Below are 22,563 nucleotides of genomic sequence, written 5' to 3' on the forward strand. Positions count from 1 at the left end.
TGATTTGGTTTTGAAGGTGCTATTTAGTGTCCATTTTGTATATGATGATGACAATGAAATGGTTAATATTTAGTGTTCTGTTGCTTTGAGTAAGGTTCCTTATCTGAATCTTTTGAACATTCTATGTTCCTTTACCAGCCCCACATTGGAGTAAATAAAAAGTCGTTAGGTCGTACTTGTTAACAAGTCGTGTAGCTAATGTTTAACTGACAATGAATGTCGATTTTTGGTCGAACATCAATTACATGACTCGACCTTAGCGAATCAAAGATGCAATGGTGGAATGATCAAATGATATAGGTGGGGCCAACCAACTATCTCTTTCCATTTGAGACATCACTTTAATAGTATTTAGCTTTTGAACCTTTTCACATATATAAATAAAAAACACTTGATTCACTTAAATATAAAGTCACAAACTCAATCTCTATATTCATATAACATATTCTGCAGTTGAATGTAAAGGGTTTGTTGTTAACATTCATCCCAAAGTATAAGTGGAAACAAAAAATATCCTTTATTTATTTACATGATACATAAATAACCATACACCAATAACAGAATATAAGAAGGAATCATGACATAATAATACAATTAAGACACATAAAAATGTTCAGAAGTATTTTGAAAATTTTCTACAATCTTCAACTTAATTAAGGGATCTGAACCTTCCACTGATCTTTATCACATGCATAGCTGTAATCCCTATTCTTTAGGTATAGTTGACCTTTAAATTAAGAACCTTAACCAATAACCATCCAATTCTCCACATTCTTACAAAACCAAAACTCTCATAACATTATAATACAATGTTTTTGTTTCTCTCTCTTAAATACACATTCCATTTCTTACAACATGCACCCCACGTTCAAATAAACATAACTCAAAAAAAGAAGAAGAAAAAGAAAACCAAAAAAAAGAACTAGTCTCACATTTCTTTTTGTATCATTGGCTTCTCTTTTCTGCAATTTTCCCTCTCCCAAAGGGTCCTCTAGCACCCCATGTTTTGTTCTTGCTTGTTCATACCTTCAAAGTTTTCCTAAGAAACTTTTTTGTTAACTAAAGATGGTTCAAGCAGGGGAACAAGAACAGGAAGGTTATAGGTCCAAACTGTTCAATTTCAGAGGGATGTTTGAGAGCACAGGGAGGCATACAAAGAGTTTGAGCATTGAAAGTGCTACAATATTGGATCCTACTTCACCTATAGAAGATGGATCAGCATCATCAAAAAACCAAGGATCAAATGTTCCTAAGGCAAGAGTTATAAGCAAGGAAGAAATAGCAGCCAAAGAAGCCAAAGAGAGGTTATTGCAAGGTGAACATTCATGCTATTTTATGAAACTTCCAATGAATATCATTCATATGCATGATCTTTTCAACCTGCATTGGATTTGTCTATAAGTTTGATATTCATGGTTGGGTTTAATTCAGAAATGGAACAGATGAAGGAGAGATTTGCCAAACTATTGTTGGGTGAGGATATGTCAGGTGGAGGAAAGGGTGTTTCATCTGCTTTGGCATTGTCAAATGCATTCACAAACCTTGCTGGTATATATATTGATATCTTGCATTCTTTCTATATTGCCTGATTATTGGTTGTGCAACCGAAGATCGGGGTGTGACAACTGTTAAAACGTAGACCATTTTCCCTCATTCTTTTTCTTTTCTTATTGATAATTCAGCTTCTATTTTTGGTGAACAAAGGCGGCTAGAACCAATGGCAGCAGAAAGAAAATCAAGATGGAGAAAAGAAATTGATTGGCTTCTATCAGTTACAGATTACATTGTTGAAATGGTTCCCTCACAACAAAAGTCTAAGGATGGTTCACAAATGGAGGTAACAGGCAAACATTCACACTCTCATCCTCTGTCATTGTCCCTTTCCTCATAAACTATATGATTAAACCTTATCTTTAATCGAATAGATCATGACTACACGACAACGAACCGATCTCCTCATGAATATCCCTGCCTTGCACAAGCTTGATGCAATGCTTATTGTAAGATCACTAACCTTGCTTACTCATTCTAGTCAGCTTGAGCTAAAAATGATGAATATTTTCCCACAAGTTTCAATTGATTGTTAATTATTTCTAGCATTTCCTATAATGGACAGGGTTGCCTAGATAACTTCAAAGATCAAAATGAGTTCTATTATGTATCAAAAGACTCTGAAGATTCAGATAAAGGCAATGCAAAGAGCAAAAATGATGAAAAGTGGTGGTTACCTACTCCTAAGGTTCCTGCAGAAGGTCTATCTGATATAGCTAGGAAATTTTTGCAGTACCAGAAAGATAGTGTAAATCAAGTACTTAAAGCAGCTATGGCAATAAATGCTCAAGTTCTAACAGAAATGGAGATCCCTGAAAGCTATATTGAATCCTTACCCAAGGTGAGAAAGACAAAAACTAGTAATTGCTGAAAAGTTAGTACCTGAGTCGATATTTTGACATCTATTTCACAGAACATAAAATTTTATTCTTTTGCAGAATGGAAGAGCGAGTCTAGGGGATTCGATCTACCGGAGTATTACAGTTGAATTTTTTGATCCTGACCAATTCCTATCCACCATGGACTTATCATCGGAACATAAAATCCTAGACCTTAAGAACAAAATAGAAGCGTCAATAGTGATTTGGAAGCGGAAAATGAACCAAAAAGATTCCAAATCAACATGGAGTTCTGCTGTGAGTTTGGAAAAAAGAGAACTCTTTGAAGAGAGAGCAGAAACCATATTACTTCTCTTAAAGCACCGTTTCCCTGGCATTCCTCAATCTGCATTGGATATAAGCAAAATCCAATTCAATAGGGTAAGAGCATGTCCTATTAGCAACTTGAGTTATATACAATATCTGCATACATGTGAGTAGCAATGAAGAGGTTCATTTGGTCTTAAAATCTAGAGCCACAACATGATATATGTACACATTTTTTTCATTTTGTGCTGCACAATATCAGAATCTAACAAGCTTGGCAGGGTCATCTAATACACTAGTAGCATTTCAGTAGATATGTTAGAATAGAGTGGAACATAATCATTAACATGATAAAAGACTTGTTAACATGGCAGGATGTGGGGCAAGCTGTTCTTGAAAGCTATTCAAGAATATTGGAAAGTTTGGCCTTTACGGTTCTTTCAAGGATTGATGATGTACTCCAAGCCGATTATCAAGCTCAAAATTCAGTAGGAAGAAGAAGTAATGCCCGAAGTTCAGTTTCAAAGCCAAGTTCTAGAGAGGAGGTAATAGACAAGGGTAGCGTAGAAACACCCGGTTCAATGACACTATTAGATTTCATGGGTTGGGGTGCTGATCAAGGTGGAGCAGTGTTGACAAAGAAGGAGTCTTTTGCAGCTTCAGATGATTTTCATAAAGAACTTGATTCAAAGCAACAAAAACTTCAAAATGTAGTGACCAACAAGAAAGTGTCCTACCTTGAGAACTTGGGTGTGATGCGAAGTCCTACATCGCGCCATTAAAAAACAGGTCTTAGAGGGAGAGAAGTAGGGGTGGATAAAGATGAGCATAAAAACAAGTATAGAGAGGTATTTGTTGGAATGTTGATTGATCCATTCCTTCATTTTGTACATAGGAATCAATATACAAAAATTATATGCTTTGAAGCATTTTTCACATATTATCCTCTGCATAAGAAGGATTTGTAGTCTTGTAGGTACTAAAGTTCAATTTTTGATGATACATGTCTCTCCCTATCATCTTCAAACTCTCCTTACCTTCCATTTCTTCTGTTGCAGTCAAAACATAGACATAAATCAAGCTATAGTAATCTCACAGCATGATACCTAGTATAACATGACACTTTTACAAGCATTGCTTTCCATAATTATGGTCATTGCAAGAACATCAAGTTAGTTAATAATAGCCAATTGGCTCAACTAATAAGATCAAAATGATAGATTAAAAAGAATGTGACAATAAGTCCTTGTAGAACCTCATTGAGACTAGAACAATGTTCTGAGCTTGAAATTTATCAACCACCTTATCTCTTTTCACTTTTTTATTACTCAATGTAGAAATAAAATAAATACTTTTTATTAGTGTTGTAAAGTTATGTTTAGGTAAAAAAATGATAGGTTAAAAGTTTAAAAAGATGAAATATTTAAAAATGATAGGACTTAAATGAAAATAATGATATATTTGTGGGCTTTGACTGTCACAAAACATTACTATCATACAGCCAAACTATGCAACTCAATTATACTGTCTTGCTTTTGCCATATAATTCTACATTTTATCCAACCATGACTAAAGTTACAAATTTCATTTTTGCTTGTGCCAAATAATTCTATCAATATCTTTTCTTACTCTCATAGTCTCATTTCATTTCTATCTTGAATCATATACCAAATATTTTCTGAATTCAACCAACAACAATCAAATCTTTTCCCTATAGCTAAAGTTGATTACACTATATAACTACTATAGTACTATCATGAACCATATCCACAAACATTTTGCCTCCAAATTCCTCATTCCTCAGTTTCTATTTTGATTTTTCAAATAATAATCTATCATGTTTTTTTCCTCATCCAAATTATCACCAAGCAACTTATATCTGAAATAAATAAATAATTATATCATAGAAGTTTCATTCCATTAATTACCAAAAACTAGTGAAACAGAAGTAATTAAACACTGAAATAAAACATATCAATCGTACACATTACACAAACACAAAATACCCAAATAAAGAACAACACAGATAAACAAAAAAACAAACACTAACACCAACAACACATTAAAATCAATCCGAATCTAGGGTTCCTTCTGAGACTCAAACGGAATCGAAATTTCCCCATTCAAATCACCCTTTTCCAAAACATTCTTAGAACCCCTATCAGGTGCAGCAAGAGCAACGAAAGTTTTGGTCTTGCTAATGGGTCTTGACTTCTGAAGCAAAACAAGGTCACCAACCTTGAATTGATTATCAGGGTCATGAGCCTGATACTTCTTCTTCTTCCTGACACGGCGTTTGTATTTGGGGTGTGGTGCTAAACGGACAACTTCGACGGCGACGGTTTTGTCGTTGGTGGCGCAAACAACCTTGCCTTGCAAGGATTTCATGGCCTTGATTGGAGGAAGGAAAGAGGGTGGGTTTGGAGTGGGAATGGAAGAGGGTTTGGTAGAGAGAGAAAGAGAGAGAGGAGTGAAGCCATTGATGAATGGAGAAGAAAGCTTTGGAGGGAGTTGGAGAAGCCACATTGTTTTTTCTTATCTCTTGTTCTATGGGATAAGGAGAGAGTATTTATTAGCAACAAATGGGTTTTTTTTGCCGAAAAAAAGATATAGGTATGGATAGTAGTGTATGAGTTTTATACACTATTATTGCATCATTCACCAATACTTAATTATTATTGACTTTTAGAAAAAAAATTAATCTAAATGAATAGTGGATAATGGAGGGCATGTATATAAACTTTAGACCGACAGTGGATAGATTTTATACTCTTTTATTTTTGTGGAACTAGGGTGTAGGTTAAAATGGTGTACGTTCATAGATGGATGGTCATGATGGAGGAATCTTCATCTTTTCTTTTCGTGGGGATCTATTTACTCCAAAAGTAATTTTTTTAAACTTATTTCTCATTAATTCTACGATATAAATGATTTACATTTACTCATTAATTGAAATTATTGGATTTTCCTAAAATTAATGGATAAAATGAGAAATAAACTTAAAAAACTTACTCTTAGAATAAATGGATCTCTCCTCCTATTTATATATAATATGTAATCTCATTTAGATATATGACTACACTTCTAAGAAGTGGATCAACTTTGATTTATATAGTGGATGATACTTGGGGATTATGTTTAAGGTTATGCATATAGATTAAGAAGTTAATAAATGATGAAAACTTTAAATATAATTTGACTAAAATAATATTATTTAGTGTATGTTAGAAAATGAATTAAAAAGGATAAATATGATATGAAAAAATACAAGTAATAAACAATAGTATAATCAAATAATAAATTATAAATATGTATTATATTTTTTAAATATGAAAAGATTTGGAAAAAGAAAAGATTGCTCAATCTGAACTAGAGAAGATTATTTACGTTCATTCCGATTCGTTATCTGAACAAACTAAAACATCAAAGTTAATTCATACCTTTGAGAATGGTGTGATGCTCTACTTCTCTTTACATTACCATGTTCCATTGATCAAATCTTTCAAATCTTCACCAAAAAAAAGTTTGATGTTGGTTGGAGATAATGACTAATCCCACAATGATCTAATGCATCTACCATTACAATATTAGTCTTCAATTTATCCTAATTTATCCAAATATCATTGTGCATAGCATGCTATCATTGTCTAAAGAATAATTTAAAAATAAAAATAAGAAATATGACAAAACTCAATACATTAGGAGTAAAGTGTTTTAAGCATGATGTCATTAGTTTGGTTCCTACTATTAACTTGTATATTTTATGATTCGAAAATGATTAATTTCTCAATATTTGTTGGGGTTGATTAGTAGAAAAGAATGTACAAAAGAATGTGTTGTTACCATTCCCTTATTAAAGATGTAGTTTACAAAATGAAATTAGATAAATACCTTGACAGATTTGAAAGAAAACAAATACTTTAGCAATTAACTCCTACCTAAATAAAAATTATTCTTACCTAATAAATTAATAAATTTCTCACAATGTTTATAACCTTTGCTCATGTAGAAAAAGGGAATAAATTGACGTAATATAAATTGAGTATAATATATATATATATATATTATTAGTACAAAGATGCATAAAAAAAATACTACACCATTCATCTTTGTCAATTATTTTTAAGTTAATAATTATTAAATATGTATAACATTTAATATAACAATGTAAAAATCTTACATTATTAACTCATATGTCTTTTCCTTATATAAATTCCTCATTTTCTAAATTTTCATCAATAACATGAGATCAACTATTATTTAGGGTCTAGGAGAACGAGGAAGCTAAGTATTTTCCTTTTGAGAAAAAAGATGAATATACAATAATGTATTAATTTTATATACTATCATTGCATCATATACTATTATTGATATTTAATAATTGTTGATTTTTTAAAAAAATGTAATCCAAATAAATGATAAATAATGGGGTGTATGTGCATAAATCTATACAATTGTCAATACATAAGTTTAGAGACACGTGGCATTGCAGCAGTTGGAAAAGAAGCGCGAAACAGGAGATAGTTGCTTCGTGTTCTTAAAATGCCATTGCGCATTTTAGCTCTAACTAAGAGACGACACTAAAGTGTTCCGTAATCACCGCTTAGATTGGATCTTTCTTCATTTCTCAGTTTTCACATTATTTAATCTTATTATGTATGATATATTCATCGCATTTCCTTCCATTTTCATTTCTCTTCAATTTTAATTATCTACTTTATCTCTGTTTCTCTTCTCATAATAAGGTGAGATTTATTGGATTAACGATTCGTCTAGAATATCTATAGATATATAGTGCGGTCACAATTATGGCTACTGAGAATTTATTTGGAATTGTGTTATTGACATTGATGTATTATTGTATTGTAGCAGTTGAGTGTGAAGTTTTGCCATGAGGGGGCGAAATGTTGATCCTTATAAGCGAGTTACATCCAGGGAATACATATCTGCCTATGATACTAAAGAAGATAATACAGGTATTACTTACCCTTATTATTATTATGACTTAGTAGAAATTTTAAAAATGGGGTAAATTGATTTTATATTATGGTGATTCTGCATGTATATTGTTAGGACTTAAGTACATGATGAGAACCCAAAAGACTAGTCTAGTTTATTAGGTGTGAGAGCCTCGTGACTTAAGTACCATATTAACTTTGCTATTCTACTAAATGTGAGACTCTAACATATATCCTTCTTAATATAGCAATATAGGATATAGTAGGAACTAGGAAGCATGTTATTTTAAATATATTACATGTTTGTGCTCCCTCTGTTTTTATATTTTATCAAACATGGACACTTAAAAATAGTCGTCACTGACATTTTTGAACATTCCCTACTATATGCTGCACCAATTTATATTTATTCCTTTTGAGTTTATATACCATTATATATAGAAATCTATAATATAATGAGATAATGTTAATATTTTATCATGTTTTCAATAACTCAGGCTAACTTCTACAACATTACTCATCTCTTTAAATTTAAGATTTACATGTTATCTTAACCATGTCATACCTGTGTGTCTTGTGTGATATCCATAATCAGTGCTTCCCATATGATTTTTTTTGGGTAGGTACATTTGTGGATAAGTATAGATTTCCAAATTGTGCTTAAAAATAGTGAGCATATTCTTTTGACATTGAAAATCTTTATCCTTTATGAGCATGGGAGTTTTGATTAGGATGGCAATGAAAAATTATGCATGCATACAACAGTGATACACACATTAGAATACCTTATTCTTTATTTGTTGTATATCTTGGTTTTAATGATGTCACTAACAGAAGAATTTCATTACTCATGTCTTCAGTACGTTTACTGAATAGCAAACCTTCCTGGCAGCGCTCTTTCTTGTATGTACTAGTGGCTTCTCTTTCTTCATTCTCATATGGTTACCATCTTGGGTATGTCCTTCTAGCACTTTGAAGTTTGACCCAGATTCGTTTTTCTTGTTTTGATAAGAAACTATCCATTTCCTCATTACCATTGCTCATGCAGAGTAGTCAATGAAACCTTAGAGAGCATTTCCACAGACCTCGGCTTTAGAGGAAGTACCATGGCTGAAGGTGCTTCATCTCACTGACAAAAAATCTGTTTATGATGTTTTGTCTAAAAAATTCTCAATTTTCTTTTGTTCTTGTGTTTGATGAAGGTCTTGTAGTGAGTACATGTCTAGGAGGTGCTTTTGTTGGATCTCTGTTCTGTGGGTGGATCGCAGATGGGGTCGGGCGTAGAAGGGGTTTTCAGTTGTGTGCTTTGCCTATGATCATTGGGGCATCAATGAGGTATTTGCTGTATAAGTCACAAATTTATTCCTGTCTTTGATATTTGTATTACCTTGCTAAATTATTTAGATATAAATTTCATGTCTACAAAAATGTGTAACTTATGCTGTTTACTAACAATATATGTACTCAGCCTATAGTGAGTATCTCCTTGGAAGGAGGTTAATTTTCTTCTAAATAGCTTAACTACTTCGATTTCTTTCCATTCATTATCAGACAACGTTAACATTTGCTCATTGCTGATTTTCTTTTGTTACAAATTGGTATAACAAATTGTCTTTTATGTTTACTCATGAATAGCTTAAATCCATTTATTACATTTTCAATCCTTGAAGTTGGATTCAATGCTTACCACTAGCCCAAAAGCTATAGCTAGTAGTTCATGTCTTTCTAGAATCGAATCTCTAGTTCAACCCGACTCTAATCAACATGGCCTCGTCAAGACCTAGTGATGGCCCACAACCAACAATCACAATCCCAGCCCTTGTCGGCGGCCCATGACTTAGCGAGAATTGAACTTTTAACCTTGGCTTTGATATAACCTGTTGGGATCGACCACCTGCCATTAAACAAAAAGCATGAAGTGTGGTCCCTATTTATATCGAAATATGCTTTATATGTTCTCCCACTATTTGTTTTCAGATTAATGTTTTCCAGCATCAAAATGCTTTTTTATATAAAACTGTGGATAAAGCTATAAACTTATTAATGGCAAGTTACAACTTTTACAGTGCAACATCGAAAAGCCTGTGGGGTATGCTTTTGGGAAGGTTATTTGTTGGCACTGGAATGGGACTTTCCCCGCCTATTGCATCTCTTTATGTGGCTGAGGTATATTAGATGATCGATTCAATATTATTTATGTTTAGTATGCGGTTGTGTTATTTTTCAATAGATGTCTTTTCAGTTTTCTAAAATCTTTCAAAAAAAGCAAAGTTTAAGTACAAAACCATTTGCACCGATAGGTCTCACCTGCAGCTGTAAGGGGTACATTTGGGAGCATAAGTCCGATTGCAACATGTCTTGGACTTATGAGTGCTCTCTTTATTGGACTTCCAGCCAATAAAATAATGGGTTGGTACGTATGGAATGTTAAGATAAGACTTAGTGATTTCATGGATATATTTGCTCTAGAATTATCTATCAATTCTAACTCTCGCAACTTTTTTATTTTGATGTTGTATGTTCTGTGTAAATTTTTGTCAGGTGGCGGATTTGTTTCTGGGTATCTGCCATTCCTGCTGCAGCACTTGCCCTTTTAATGGAATTCTGTGCAGAGAGTCCTCATTGGCTTTTCAAGGTTATCTATTCTACTATTAATAAGTCTAAGTCCTCCAACCCAAACAATTTATAACTTTGAAGTATTAACTAAAGTTGGTATACTTAAACATATTTGTTTTATATTATTTTCAATCCTTTGTTTTAAGGCTACTCAATTGAGTGGAATGAAGTGCTAGAAAATATTGACCATGAGCTTAGGCTTTAAGTAGGAACTTAATCTGATCAGACAGTTAAGACTTAAAAGACCCAGCCAGAGGGAATATAATCCACTGTATATTCCTATATTTTTTTTTTCTAGTGTTTGAAGTTCTGTTTCATCTGCCTCCCTTCTTCAGACAACATTTTGCTTATGTGGTGTTGTAGGAAGGCTTTATTGCCAGCTGAGTTGGGATTCACCATATTTTTCTTCTCACCTGTTCAGAAAGAAAGAGATTCTCTTTTCCCATCTTGACTAATGTCTCTTTCCTACATTTCTAAGTTAACCTCACATGACGGTTAACTTCCTTGCCAAAATAAGTAAATAAATAAGTTCTTCCTGATATCATTTTTAACCTATTATTGAACAAGTTACTTATAAATAGGCTTCCTAGGGTAACATTTAAAAAAAAATTTGTTTAGGTTATTACATGCACTTTAATTCTTTGACATTGTTCAGAGAGGAAGAAGCATTGAAGCTGAAGCTGCATTTGAGAAGCTTTTGGGAGGGATACATGTGAAATCTGCAATGGCTGAACTGTCAAAATCTGAAAAAGGTGATGAGTCCAATACAGTAAAACTCTCAGAGTTACTCTATGGCCGCTATTTCAGAGGTATATATTTAAGTAGTTTGGTCATGGAATATTATATACTTATATCTTGATGATTGCTTAATGATATCATAATTTTCTCGAAACATTTGTTTGAGCCACTTATGTAGTTATGTCTTATAATTGCTTGATTACTGAATGCATTTTTGCAGTGATGTTCATTGGATGTACGCTTTTTGCTTTACAGCAGCTATCTGGAATAAATGCAGTTTTCTATTTCTCTTCAGCCATCTTCAAAAGCTTTGATGTCTCATCACAAATAGGAAACACATGTGTAGGAATTTGCAATTTATTGGGTATGCTCTGGTCTATTCCCAATTTACTTACAATGTTATTTTTTTCTAGGTGGGATGACCCACCTAGTAGGATTAAGGCTTGGTTGTTGCGGATACTTTTCATGTTTTCTCCCGACCTTGTTTTTATGACACTAGGGTCAATTCTTGCAATGATTCTGATGGATAAACTTGGAAGGAAAGTGCTTCTCCTCTGGAGCTTTTTGGGAATGGTAAGAAAAGTAAAATGAAAATTATAGCTTGGCTGAATTAATCTTTTTTAAATTTGAATATTGTGTACATAATATTTCATCAGAAATATTGGTAAAATATTCAAACTAAACCACACTACTATTTATGCATTCATCAGTAATATGACTTTGCACCTGGAGTCAGCTTTGCTCGACTAAATATTATGGTATTTAGGGTGTGCTTTGTAGGAGATGGAAGGAGGTCAAGGGTCTCGTATCTAAAATATATATGAACCCAAATACATTGCCATTTTTGACTTCATATTCCAATTTATTTTCACTTTTGGGTAGCTCCTCCTCACGGAGTGTATGGCTTTATTTCAGAAATCTCCTATCAGGTTTTCTCACAATCATCAGTGAAGAAATTCAAGCCATTTCAATAAAATAAATTTTCCTATGATACTGTTTAAGACTTTTTGATTCATTTCCAATTATTACAGTTTCTATTCAATTTTAACAAGTTGGCTAATGAGAAAAAAATTGGCATTTACTTATTTTCCGTGTTTAGGCTGTATCAATGGGTCTACAAGTGATTGCTGCAAGTTCTTTTGCATCAGGATCTGGAGCAATGTATCTATCTGTTGGTGGGATGTTAATGTGAGTGGTCTGAAAGCTTCAATGTGCTTGGGAAGGGGAAAAACTGAATTAGAATTATTATATGGAAAAGGGGAAAGAAAGGATTTTTAAGGAAGATAAAATACATGTGTAGTATGTGAAATCTGTTTCATGTCATAAGGATATTCAGGCAATGTTTTTTGAAAGCTCATAGTTAGTACGTGTAACTTATCCTTGCATGAGATGAACTTGCATGTATATGCTAAAAGTGGTTAACATAGATTTCAATCTTCCTTTTTGTTTTTTAGTGCAAGCACATATTTGAACGTTATTCCAGCTGCAGAAACACAGGGCAACAAGTCTAATGTGGTGCTGATTGTGGAATGGATAATGCAGGTTTGTCCTTACATTTTCTCTTGGTGCTGGTCCTGTTCCTGGTCTCCTCATGTCTGAAATTTTACCTGGCAATATTAGAGCAAAGGCGATCTCACTTTGTCTGACTATACATTGGGTAATGGTTTAATGATTCCTAACTTCATTCACTTTCTTAATTTTTTGAAGTTAACTCATTTGGAGAATCTTATGAACTTGGAATCTGCTTAAAGGTTGTCTTGTCTTGTGTAATCTTGAACTTTGAGATTGCTTATGCATTTGTTTAACAGGTGATAAACTTCTTTGTTGGTCTATTATTTTTGCCCTTGCTGGAGCAAATTGGGGCACAACTCCTGTATACTATTTTTGGTTCTTTTTGTGTAATGGCTGTGGTTTTTGTGAAGAAAAATGTCATTGAGACAAAAGGGAAGTCACTCCAAGAAATTCAGATTGCACTTCTTCCACAAGAAGACACCTCAACAAACCAATGAGAACAGATGGTGAAGTCCTTTGCAAATTTTGGAGTTTTCTTTTTTACTTGACATTGCTGAACATATTATCAGCACTGATACACTTCAGGGGAATTATAATATGATAGAAGTGAATATTTCTTAGAATATTTCATTTGAACAAGCAAAATTCAATATCATTCTTTATAAATTTCAAATGTAATTCTGGACTAGGTCCTCCTTCTCTTTGTCCCTGTGGAGTGCACTGGTTTTAATTGATTTATAAATGAAGTTTCCAACTATGTACACCTAAATCTCAGTGGCTTGAAAAGGACAATTGAATTGAAAGAATGATGCCTCTGCTATCTGCTAGAGCATGAAACTACAACAATCTTACAAGGAATAAAACAATTGAGAAGATCAAAATCCTACATCATTCATAGGCAAAAGATTAATTTTCCTTTCTAGTGGAAATGTTGAGGCCCACCTTTCATGGTTTTAATCGTGCAGGCAACACTAAGTTGTGGCTTCTAAGGATATAGAAAAATCAGTCAACTTGAAGAAGTGGTAAATGTTGTGAACACAAGTGTGAGTTATTAAGAGGATGAATAGCTAATGTTTCACCACAAAAAAACTATGTTAATCAATTCTGACTTTACATAATCACTACTACTCCCGGCTCAGAGTTGAAGTCACTATCACATTTGGCTATACCTGTGGGATTGTATCAAATATCCCAAAAACAATAGTTACAGAAATTGATTAAATCGGTTTCTGTAACATGTTTTAACTGATGTAACAACTAGTTACCCACCTAAACTCACATTTTCATTTCTTTTGACTTTGTAATAAAAAAATTGTGAACAGATATGGATATTTACCACCCATGTTGTCATTGACTTACTAAGTTTGAATTGTCCAATATCCCACTACCCTTCTGCATTCCAATGTTATATAACCTTTAAAGAGGATCATTATCCAATATCCCACTAAGCAAAATCTGAAATTTCATTTATAAGCTCATTATCTAAGAAAAAGTTGATTCTGCTATTTTCTTGTTTAATCTAGACTTCCAGGCTTGTATCATTGTTAGCATGTCTAGCACAAGTTCAGAAGAAAAGGTAGAGATACAGAACATTGAGGATCAGGAGATTCAACAGAATGAACCAGTTAATTCAATTACTCCAAGGTATGAAGCAGATATGATTGGGAATCCATGGAATACTGGACTATTTGACTGCCATGAGAATGAGACAAATGGTACTTCATATCTACTTTACTTTAATTTCTTTGGTTCTTAGATTAATCTGAAGTAGTTATATGGATATATTAACTGTTTCAGACTTGAGAACAATAACTTGTTACATGCCAAACACATTTTTGTTACATTGATAAAAGAACATATGCAGGGTGCTTTATCTAATTATACATACCTTTTTTTGTTGGCAGCTGCTATGACATTATTTCTACCTTGTCTAACATTTGGGCAGATAGCAGAAGTGGTGGATGGTGGTGAACAGAGTAAGCCCCCGGACACGTTCATACATCTCTATCATATACAACAACAATCAAGCCTTAATTCCACTAGGTGGAGTTGGCTTGATCTTTTCGTATATGAAAAATATTTTTGAACATTTTATCTTGATGCATGTAGTTAGGTGTTGTTCTGAATTGTATGTTATGATAGACTAAATATATTGGATGTATCACGGAAATATAGTCAATACGATCAAATAGCATTATTGTTGATATATTCCAACAACAATATCAACCAAGTCTTTATCCCACTATGTGATGATATATTTCATCTTCTATATGATAAAAGATATTTCATCTTGCATGCAATCCTTCCCAAGTTTCTAACCACTAGGTATGTTTGGATTATTTAACATGGGTTTATAATCATTTTAAGCAGAATATATCCTAAAGAATGGGTTTGATATTTGTGATTTTTGAATGTTTAGAACAAAAATAACATATTGCACTCTGTCATATTTATTGAGTTCAAATGTGTCTAAATAAGCATAAGTATCATTTAACCTTATGTAACTAAAAACTCCTTGGTGAAATACAAAAGAATGTGTCATAAGTGTGAATAATAATATATCAGGTTGTCATGTGGGGAGCTTCATTTACCTATGGATGATGGCAGCATTGTGCTCTCATTGGGTTATAGGGTCAAACTACAGAACAAAGTTAAGGAAGAGGTATAATTTGGTGGAAGCTCCATATAATGATGTCATTTCTCACATCTTTTGTCCATGTTGTTCTCTCTGCCAGGAGTTTAGAGAGTTACAAAGTAGAGATCATGACCCTGCTCTTGGTAATTTACCTCCTCATATTTGCTCTTTCTTTTTTACACTCTCTTGTTATAGTAATGAATAATGATATGAATTGAAGGGACTAGAGATTCACATAAAAGCTGTAGAAACATATTTTCATAATAGCTCCATATAATGTGGTGCAGGATGGAATGGTATACTTGCAAAACAACATGCAAGACAACAAGATGATCAAACATTGAAGAAACCTCCTTCAAACCAAGTCATGTCCAAGTGAACAAAGTTCTTTCATCAGAGAGCAGTAAAATAATAATTTATGTTTGTTGGATTTTGTTTTAATGTTGTACTTGGATATTATTTGTAATTCTTATTGTTGTATACTTGTAACTGGATAAAGAACATATCTTTCTAACGATATTTTATTATACGTCTTAAACCAATCATATATTATCGTATAAATAAAAAATAACATTTAAATCACAGTTCGAGAGATATGATTTATGTTGATTGGCCATTTAAATCACAGTTTTGTGCACATTACAATTGTGGCTTATGCCCAACATGTGTCTAAAACCATGACTTATTGCCTTTGTGGTTGCAGCCACTCTTCCAAACATTCCAATATTAATGTGGGGTGGAGTTTTTGGGCTAAATATTCAAGGTTCAAAATTTATCATGACTTCATGCAATAACAATAGGGAGTTATAAGGTGGTTTTGATGGATAGAGTGAAGGAGGTTGAGGGTGGAGTCTCACCATAATAAAATACTAACATACTAACAACTAACATAATAATATTTGTCGATAAAAATGCAATAACAATCATTTGTATTGATAATAATCAATTCTATTTTGCACTAAATATTTAAGAAAGATTGACCTTTACACTCAATACCAACAATGAGTTAGTCTATTAGTGTAAAGTCGTTAGATCACGGGACAAGTCAAAAGGTCAATGAGTCAATTATCGTATGCGATACTTGTTGAGAGGGACAACCACAAAAAAAAAATAGTTCTTTGTCCAAAAGGTGATGAGATATCATTGGTAATACCAAAAAAATAACTCCATAATTATAAAAAGTGAGGTGAAAAATTTAAATTACATGAACATAATATCATTCTTTCTATATAAAATACCGTCTGGGGATGAAAAATAACCGCCAAAGAGTTAACTCCATATATGATGTTCTAGTATGAGGATATATGTGGAAAACAAAAAAAACTAAATCGATAAATAATATGTGTCTCTCTACAAATACATCTAGTTCAGCCTCTCCCAACTTCACTAAATTAAATAAGAGTATCATGCAAAGTTATAAAACTTTAAAATTTAATTACTTTAGTTTTTGAGAAACAAAATTTATACAATTATACAAAATGGTACCTTAGTGGATTGAAAAATCAACTACCCATTAATCATTGGGGCTCCGGCCCAATGAAATGAGACTGAAAAGTATTACATCATTCTTCAAATTCCCTTTCTCGCTGTAACACAGTGCAGAAGCTGAGTTTGAAATTGCGACTCTTCCAACGAAGTTTTAAACTTTGATTCCAACTACAAGTTTCAGCAAAGATCAAAGGAGAGAGTAATGGATAAGATGAGAATAGAAGAGGTTCAATCCAACACCAAGAAACAGCGTGTTGCTACCCATACTCATATCAAAGGTCTTGGTCTTGAGGTAACCCTTTTCTCTCTCTTTCTCTCTACCCACATTCCGTTGTTTACTTTTTTAGCTTAGTTTTACTATTTTATCTATTGGGTCTGACCTATTTCACATTCTCACTCATTTTACTGCAAAAGTTTGTGTCTTGATTCCCCATAAGCAAAGTTTCGAGTTCGAGTCTTGTGGATGGAAAAAATACCCGCTGGGAGAGTTAGCCCCACGTACATGTGGATGTTCCTGGCCTTGACAGTGTTGCCTCCGGTGTGAGGATACCCGTGGGAAACCAAAAAAAGTTTGTGTCTTTGCGTTATTTATTTACTTCCATATTTTGAAATCTATAATATAACCCTTGCGTTTATGGTCTTGGATTTTATACATCCATGTAATTTTTTAGTTGGTGGAATAATGTGGTTTGTCAAATTGTTTGGAAGCATTGGATTAACTATAGATAGTAGAGACTTAGGTTGGATTTTTGTAGTGTGGTTGGGTGATCATAATGCATTTTTGCAGAAATCATCACATGGTTTACTTGCATAATTGTTATTTTTAATTATTTTCTTGGTTTTGAAAAGATATGCAACACTAGACTCGATGTAGCAGAGATGAAAATATTGACTTTAATGCATTTGATGGGTGGATACACTAGAGAAGATAGGATTAGAAATGAATACATTAGAGAGTTGGGGTAACACCTATTGTAGAAGAGATGGTAGTATCTTGTTTTAGTTTGTTTGAGCATGTGTGGAGAAGACCTATAGAAGCTTAGTAAGTAGGGTAGATCAAATGGAGGGTAGCAAGTCATTAGGGTCAAAGGAGGCCGAGAAAACTTGTTGGGAAAAATTGTTAAGAAGGATTTAGATATCAATGATTTGCCTATGGATATTTTGATAGAACATTATGACAACGTTTGATAAATCTAGTGACCCCACCAAATGGGAAGGCTTGGTTGTTGTATTCATTTTTTTGGTTGATTATTTTTCTTCAGCCAAATGGAAGAGCATTGCCTTTTTCTGCTGGCTTTGTTGGACAAGCGGAGGCGAGAGAAGGGGCAGGTCTTGTGGTTGATATGATACGCCAGAAGAAGATGGCAGGTCGGGCTCTCCTCCTTGCTGGACCACCTGGAACTGGCAAGACTGCATTAGCCCTTGGGATCAGTCAGGAGCTTGGGACCAAGGTTACCTGCCAAAACTCCTTCCATGTGGTGCTTTCTTATATTTTAGTTGTTTGTCGATCCATCTTTTTCAGATTTTATACTATCTATGTTTTTCCAGGTTCCGTTTTGCCCAATGGTTGGCTCAGAAGTATACTCATCCGAAGTAAAGAAAACGGAGGTTCTGATGGAAAATTTCCGCCGCGCTATTGGCCTACGTATCAAGGAAAATAAGGAAGTTTATGAGGGAGAGGTATGTTGAGTGTAATTGACCTGTTTAAACTGCGATGAGATTGTTGTCTGCTTCATCATGTCCATATTGTTATTTATATCAAGCCCTGATGTATTGCAACTATTGTGTAAGGTAACTGAGCTCACCCCAGAAGAAACGGAAAGTGTAACAGGTGGTTATGGTAAAAGTATTAGCCATGTGATAATTGGATTGAAAACAGTGAAAGGAACCAAACAACTGAAGTTGGATCCCACCATATACGATGCCTTGATTAAGGAAAAGGTGTGGCCTCTAATTTCCATCCTTTTCTTGTTTATGTGTGTGTAATAGAAATTATGTATTTTGAAGAAATGATTTTCATTTTAATGCTCTCTAATGAGTTGATCAATCTGAGAGTGTGGAGATTTTAAAGCTTTGATTTGGGATTTTTGCCCCAATGTAGGTAGCTATGGGTGATGTCATATACATCGAAGCGAATAGTGGGGCTGTGAAAAGGGTGGGTCGTAGTGATGCTTATGCTACAGAGTTTGACCTTGAAGCAGAGGAGTATGTCCCACTTCCTAAGGGAGAGGTTCACAAGAAAAAGGAGATTGTTCAGGTATTTAATTTCGAAATTTGGCATTTATACTTCTGTACTAATATCTCTCATGCTGTGCTGATTTAATAAAACTGTTATATATTTGCACGTCTACTACTTTATTGTACTTGGAATGTATTTTGATACCTTGTATCATTTCTTCATTTAATTGTTATATTCAGCAACATTGCTTCTATTTCAAGTTAATCTTAACTTGACTTAACAATTGTTACTGTATCCAATTCAATATTTCATGCATATATTGGGAAGTGTGAACTTAAGCATTGATGGGAACTAATGTATGATGATGAAATGTGTCAAACTACCTCACATCTCTCTGTAAATCCTCTGGATTTAACTTGGAATAGAATCTATTTAAGTTCATTCATTCTCTTGTGATTGTCAAAATTTGTTGCAACTATTAAACCGAGGTAATGAGGAGATAAATGATGTTAAGCATAGTTTCTGACTTTCTGTGTGTATTTTTTATCTTCGCTTCAGTTGAGAGGAGATGAATACTATCAGCTTAACTGCTTTTAGAAGATCTGAGAACTTACCATTGAACAGTTGTAAAGAAAAAATATGTCATGGGTTCAGACTTTGAAAGTGTGTTTTAGGCATTAACTAGATATTGTTAATTTCTTACTGTGTTTTCCCCGTTCTCTTAAAGGATGTAACCCTACATGATCTGGATGCTGCCAATGCACGACCTCAAGGTGGGCAAGATATTCTGTCTCTTATGGGCCAGATGATGAAACCCAGGAAAACAGAAATCACTGACAAGTTGAGACAAGAGATTAACAAGGTATTATAATTTATCTAAACTTTGTGGCACATGCTTATAGTTTTTATGTTCTACTTATTTTTGGGGCGTAAAAGAAGGTTTTTAAGGTGAGTTTTTCTCAAATATTATATCAATTAATGGTTGTATTGTATAATCATTTTATGCTGGTGGCAGGTTGTCAACCGGTATATTGAGGAAGGTGTAGCAGAGCTTGTCCCAGGAGTTCTGTTTATTGATGAGGTGACTTTTCTGTTTAACATTCTCATCAACTCATATCTGCAATTCTGCTTCTCCACTCTCACAATAGTGGGAGCTTAGTGCACCGAGTCTTCTTTTAATTAACTTCCGAATGCTAATTGTCAGGTACATATGCTAGATATGGAGTGTTTTTCGTATCTAAATCGTGCTTTAGAGAGCTCTCTATCTCCAATAGTAGTCCTTGCTACAAATAGAGGAATATGCAATGTGAGGTATGAAACTAAAGTAGCTTTTAACAAGTTCTGATCTCGTGGTAAATTTGGAGAAACCCAATTATTGAAATGAGAGAATTGCTTGTCTGGTGTTTTAGTTACAGCAATATTTTTGATCTTGTATATATCAGTTTCCTGTGTTTTATACTAGCATCGCCATAGTTCTCTACTTAATTAGCATTCCTATTTCTGTAAACTTTCAAGTCAATTTGTCATTGTTGGTGCTAAAGCTCCTGATATCATTGGACTTTTGGAGTATCAATGAAACAAACTCCGACTGTTCTTATGGTATTATTCAGGTCTTAAAGTTCCCCTAAAACATAGGTTATTGTATTGATTAGTTCCCAGAATGATATAGTTCCATTTTTCATTACTTCCACGATGCCAAAATTTGACGTGTTAAATTACCTGCTTATTGTAGAGGAACTGACATGACCAGTCCTCATGGCATACCTGTTGACCTGTTGGATCGATTGGCGATCATTCGAACACAAACCTATGGTCCTGCTGAAATGATACAGGTTTGTTTACATTTGAATTTGAATCATGTCTTTTGAAACAGCCTTTTGAATTTCAACATCCCAAGTCTTGTAAAGTCTGGACGTACTAACATACATGTTCCTTACCCCTGGGACAGATTTTAGCTATCCGTGCTCAAGTTGAGGAACTGGTTGTGGACGAGGAATGTTTGGCTTCCCTTGGAGAGATCGGACAACGGTCATCTTTGAGGTTTGCCTTTTAGATTAGTTGTTCTCCAGTTCAATCCTTTTCTTTCTTTGGTTTCTTACAGTTGTTTGTTTATCAGGCATGCGGTTCAACTTTTATCACCTGCCAGCATTGTAGCAAAAATGAACGGCCGAGACAACATCTGCAAGGTAATTAAGAAATTAGATTTCAGCCATTTATAGGTAGCATTTAGTAAAAGGATAGAATAGAAATATGGGTTCCACTTTGGTTGGTGCAATCTATAAACTGAACAGAATAGGACAAGATTAAAAAGCACAACATTCTGGTTTCACCCTTTTCGGTGGATCAATTCTATCAGCGCGCAAAATGCTACCATAACACATTTCGTTTTCTACATCTTTATCTTCTCAACTAAAGGAGTATGGTTTTGATCGTATATTTGTAGGCGGATCTTGACGAAGTGTGTTCGCTATATTTGGATGCCAAATCATCAGCCAAGCTTCTTCAAGAGCAGCAAGAAAAATACATCATATGATATTATTTTTGAAGTGTTGTAAAGACTTGGTATTGAGTTTGAAGAAGAATCTATGGTTTGAATGTTGCTTCTCAACTGTTTTATGCATGGCTGCTATGACTTGTATAATATATCTTTCTCTTTCATGTAATGGTAACACTGGGCTTAAAGAACCTACTAGGCAAGCAACCATATGATACAGTTGATTGAAGTTGATTTTAAGATGAGTTTTCATTACTTTATGACAATTGAAAATGTAATGATGCCATTTATTTCCTATACATTGGTTTCCCATGTTTTATCTTAGTTTGTGGTTGTAGTTCTATTGATAGACCTTCTCTATATTTAGATCTTAGTTAATAACAAGCTTTTGGTCAAAAAAAAATTGGTACTATTATCCCTTCACCCTTTTAGTAAGGAATTAATCCATTTTTTTATACATAATTGTCTTTCCTAACAACTGTCACTCTTAGGAATTGAACTCTTGATTTTTTGGTCATTTTAAAAATCTAGTAGGGTTTTACCCGTTTGATGAACACCTTATTAGTAGTGTTTGGTTTGGTCAAATTATGACATTATTTCTGCACCCAATAAAATTGTAAGATTAGTTTATCATTTATAAATTATTCAGTTTCATTTATAGTTTTTGTATGTTGGTTCTCAAAAAGACAAATAAATGAATAATGATTTGAGTAATTTAAGAATTATCATTCATCTATACTATTTTCTAATAAACTATATAATAAATTAATACTTGAGTAGATTGAGAGTTTATATGGAGTTATATAAATAGTTATTTGAAGTGATGTAATATGTAGGTCACTATGATGAAAGCATGACCTTGAACATGAGATGGAGCCCACATAGGTGGAACAATAGGGGTCAACCACCCCACATTAATGTCTGCCATTACCTTCTGACAACAAGTGCATGCTTTCATATACTTTTATATATTAGCTTATTTCCATTTACTAAAATATGACATAACAAACAAATGTGTATGTGTTTATCCATAACTATAATGAGTATAAAGCTTCACTGCAAAACAAAAACAACAAACATGCATATACACATGGAATTTGAAATCATGAAAGAGACCCAAAAAAACTTCAAAACCAGAAACAAATGTAATCATATTAAAGTTTTTTTTTTGTTACTTTTAAGAGTATTAAAAAATTACAGAAAAGTGCACATGAAGGTTATTTTGTATAAACAAATGCTATTACATA

General features: G+C 33.5%; 5 protein-coding genes across 7 annotated transcripts; 4 read left to right on the plus strand and 1 right to left on the minus strand.

Moving 5' to 3' along the window:
- Positions 684-3,696, plus strand: LOC109342859 (rop guanine nucleotide exchange factor 12-like). The gene is made up of 7 exons (XM_019580891.1): positions 684-1,315; positions 1,432-1,548; positions 1,683-1,837; positions 1,926-2,000; positions 2,117-2,392; positions 2,490-2,810; positions 3,071-3,696. Exons 1-7 carry the CDS (start codon positions 1,066-1,068, stop codon positions 3,476-3,478), a joined length of 1,602 nt encoding a protein of 533 aa, XP_019436436.1. The 5' UTR covers positions 684-1,065; the 3' UTR covers positions 3,479-3,696.
- On the plus strand, positions 3,440-21,633 carry LOC109342861 (ruvB-like protein 1). 2 transcript variants are annotated; one of them, XM_019580895.1, is made up of 13 exons: positions 3,440-3,446; positions 16,819-16,935; positions 17,906-18,094; positions 18,192-18,323; positions 18,435-18,584; positions 18,745-18,900; positions 19,550-19,684; positions 19,838-19,903; positions 20,027-20,133; positions 20,555-20,654; positions 20,771-20,862; positions 20,939-21,008; positions 21,266-21,633. In XM_019580895.1, the coding sequence occupies exons 2-13, from the start codon at positions 16,846-16,848 to the stop codon at positions 21,353-21,355; spliced, it is 1,377 nt and encodes a 458-aa protein (XP_019436440.1). In that variant the 5' UTR covers positions 3,440-3,446; positions 16,819-16,845; the 3' UTR covers positions 21,356-21,633. The 2 variants fall into 2 exon arrangements, with proteins under 2 accessions (XP_019436440.1, XP_019436439.1); XM_019580894.1 differs by lacking the exon at positions 3,440-3,446 and having other exon boundaries at positions 16,746-16,935.
- LOC109342865 (30S ribosomal protein S17, chloroplastic) lies at positions 4,598-5,262 on the minus strand. The gene has a single exon (XM_019580899.1). The coding sequence runs from the start codon at positions 5,220-5,222 to the stop codon at positions 4,776-4,778; it is 447 nt and encodes a 148-aa protein (XP_019436444.1). The 5' UTR covers positions 5,223-5,262; the 3' UTR covers positions 4,598-4,775.
- LOC109342860 (probable plastidic glucose transporter 3) lies at positions 7,554-15,187 on the plus strand. Of its 2 annotated transcripts, XM_019580893.1 has the most exons (14): positions 7,554-7,672; positions 8,515-8,608; positions 8,703-8,770; positions 8,857-8,989; positions 9,721-9,820; positions 9,955-10,067; positions 10,196-10,289; positions 10,926-11,079; positions 11,229-11,372; positions 11,508-11,581; positions 12,108-12,196; positions 12,551-12,665; positions 12,817-13,026; positions 15,177-15,187. In XM_019580893.1, exons 1-13 carry the CDS (start codon positions 7,588-7,590, stop codon positions 13,015-13,017), a joined length of 1,464 nt encoding a protein of 487 aa, XP_019436438.1. In that variant the 5' UTR covers positions 7,554-7,587; the 3' UTR covers positions 13,018-13,026; positions 15,177-15,187. The 2 variants fall into 2 exon arrangements, with proteins under 2 accessions (XP_019436438.1, XP_019436437.1); XM_019580892.1 differs by lacking the exon at positions 15,177-15,187 and having other exon boundaries at positions 12,817-13,145.
- On the plus strand, positions 14,029-15,639 carry LOC109342864 (protein PLANT CADMIUM RESISTANCE 8-like). Its single transcript, XM_019580898.1, has 4 exons — positions 14,029-14,235; positions 14,425-14,496; positions 15,086-15,298; positions 15,443-15,639. The coding sequence occupies exons 1-4, from the start codon at positions 14,070-14,072 to the stop codon at positions 15,532-15,534; spliced, it is 543 nt and encodes a 180-aa protein (XP_019436443.1). The 5' UTR covers positions 14,029-14,069; the 3' UTR covers positions 15,535-15,639.

This window comes from Lupinus angustifolius, chromosome LG03 (genome assembly GCF_001865875.1).
Source record: "Lupinus angustifolius cultivar Tanjil chromosome LG03, LupAngTanjil_v1.0, whole genome shotgun sequence".
NCBI classification, from domain to species: Eukaryota; Viridiplantae; Streptophyta; class Magnoliopsida; order Fabales; family Fabaceae; genus Lupinus; species Lupinus angustifolius.

Excerpts from the sequence above, each read along its gene's own strand:
- LOC109342864 (XM_019580898.1), top strand. The coding sequence starts at position 14,070 with ATGTCTAGCACAAGTTCAGAAGAAAAGGTAGAGATACAGAACATTGAG. Across the intron at positions 14,497-15,085 it reads GGTGGATGGTGGTGAACAGA|GTTGTCATGTGGGGAGCTTC; the intron begins GTAAGCCCCCGG and ends ATAATATATCAG. Across the intron at positions 15,299-15,442 it reads AGATCATGACCCTGCTCTTG|GATGGAATGGTATACTTGCA; the intron begins GTAATTTACCTC and ends AATGTGGTGCAG.
- LOC109342865 (XM_019580899.1), bottom strand. The coding sequence starts at position 5,222 with ATGTGGCTTCTCCAACTCCCTCCAAAGCTTTCTTCTCCATTCATCAAT.
- LOC109342860 (XM_019580893.1), top strand. The coding sequence starts at position 7,588 with ATGAGGGGGCGAAATGTTGATCCTTATAAGCGAGTTACATCCAGGGAA. Across the intron at positions 8,609-8,702 it reads TCATATGGTTACCATCTTGG|AGTAGTCAATGAAACCTTAG; the intron begins GTATGTCCTTCT and ends TTGCTCATGCAG. Across the intron at positions 9,821-9,954 it reads CATCTCTTTATGTGGCTGAG|GTCTCACCTGCAGCTGTAAG; the intron begins GTATATTAGATG and ends TTGCACCGATAG.
- LOC109342859 (XM_019580891.1), top strand. The coding sequence starts at position 1,066 with ATGGTTCAAGCAGGGGAACAAGAACAGGAAGGTTATAGGTCCAAACTG. Across the intron at positions 1,838-1,925 it reads AGGATGGTTCACAAATGGAG|ATCATGACTACACGACAACG; the intron begins GTAACAGGCAAA and ends TTAATCGAATAG. Across the intron at positions 2,001-2,116 it reads AGCTTGATGCAATGCTTATT|GGTTGCCTAGATAACTTCAA; the intron begins GTAAGATCACTA and ends TATAATGGACAG.
- LOC109342861 (XM_019580895.1), top strand. The coding sequence starts at position 16,846 with ATGGATAAGATGAGAATAGAAGAGGTTCAATCCAACACCAAGAAACAG. Across the intron at positions 18,324-18,434 it reads AGGAAGTTTATGAGGGAGAG|GTAACTGAGCTCACCCCAGA; the intron begins GTATGTTGAGTG and ends CTATTGTGTAAG. Across the intron at positions 21,009-21,265 it reads GCCGAGACAACATCTGCAAG|GCGGATCTTGACGAAGTGTG; the intron begins GTAATTAAGAAA and ends GTATATTTGTAG.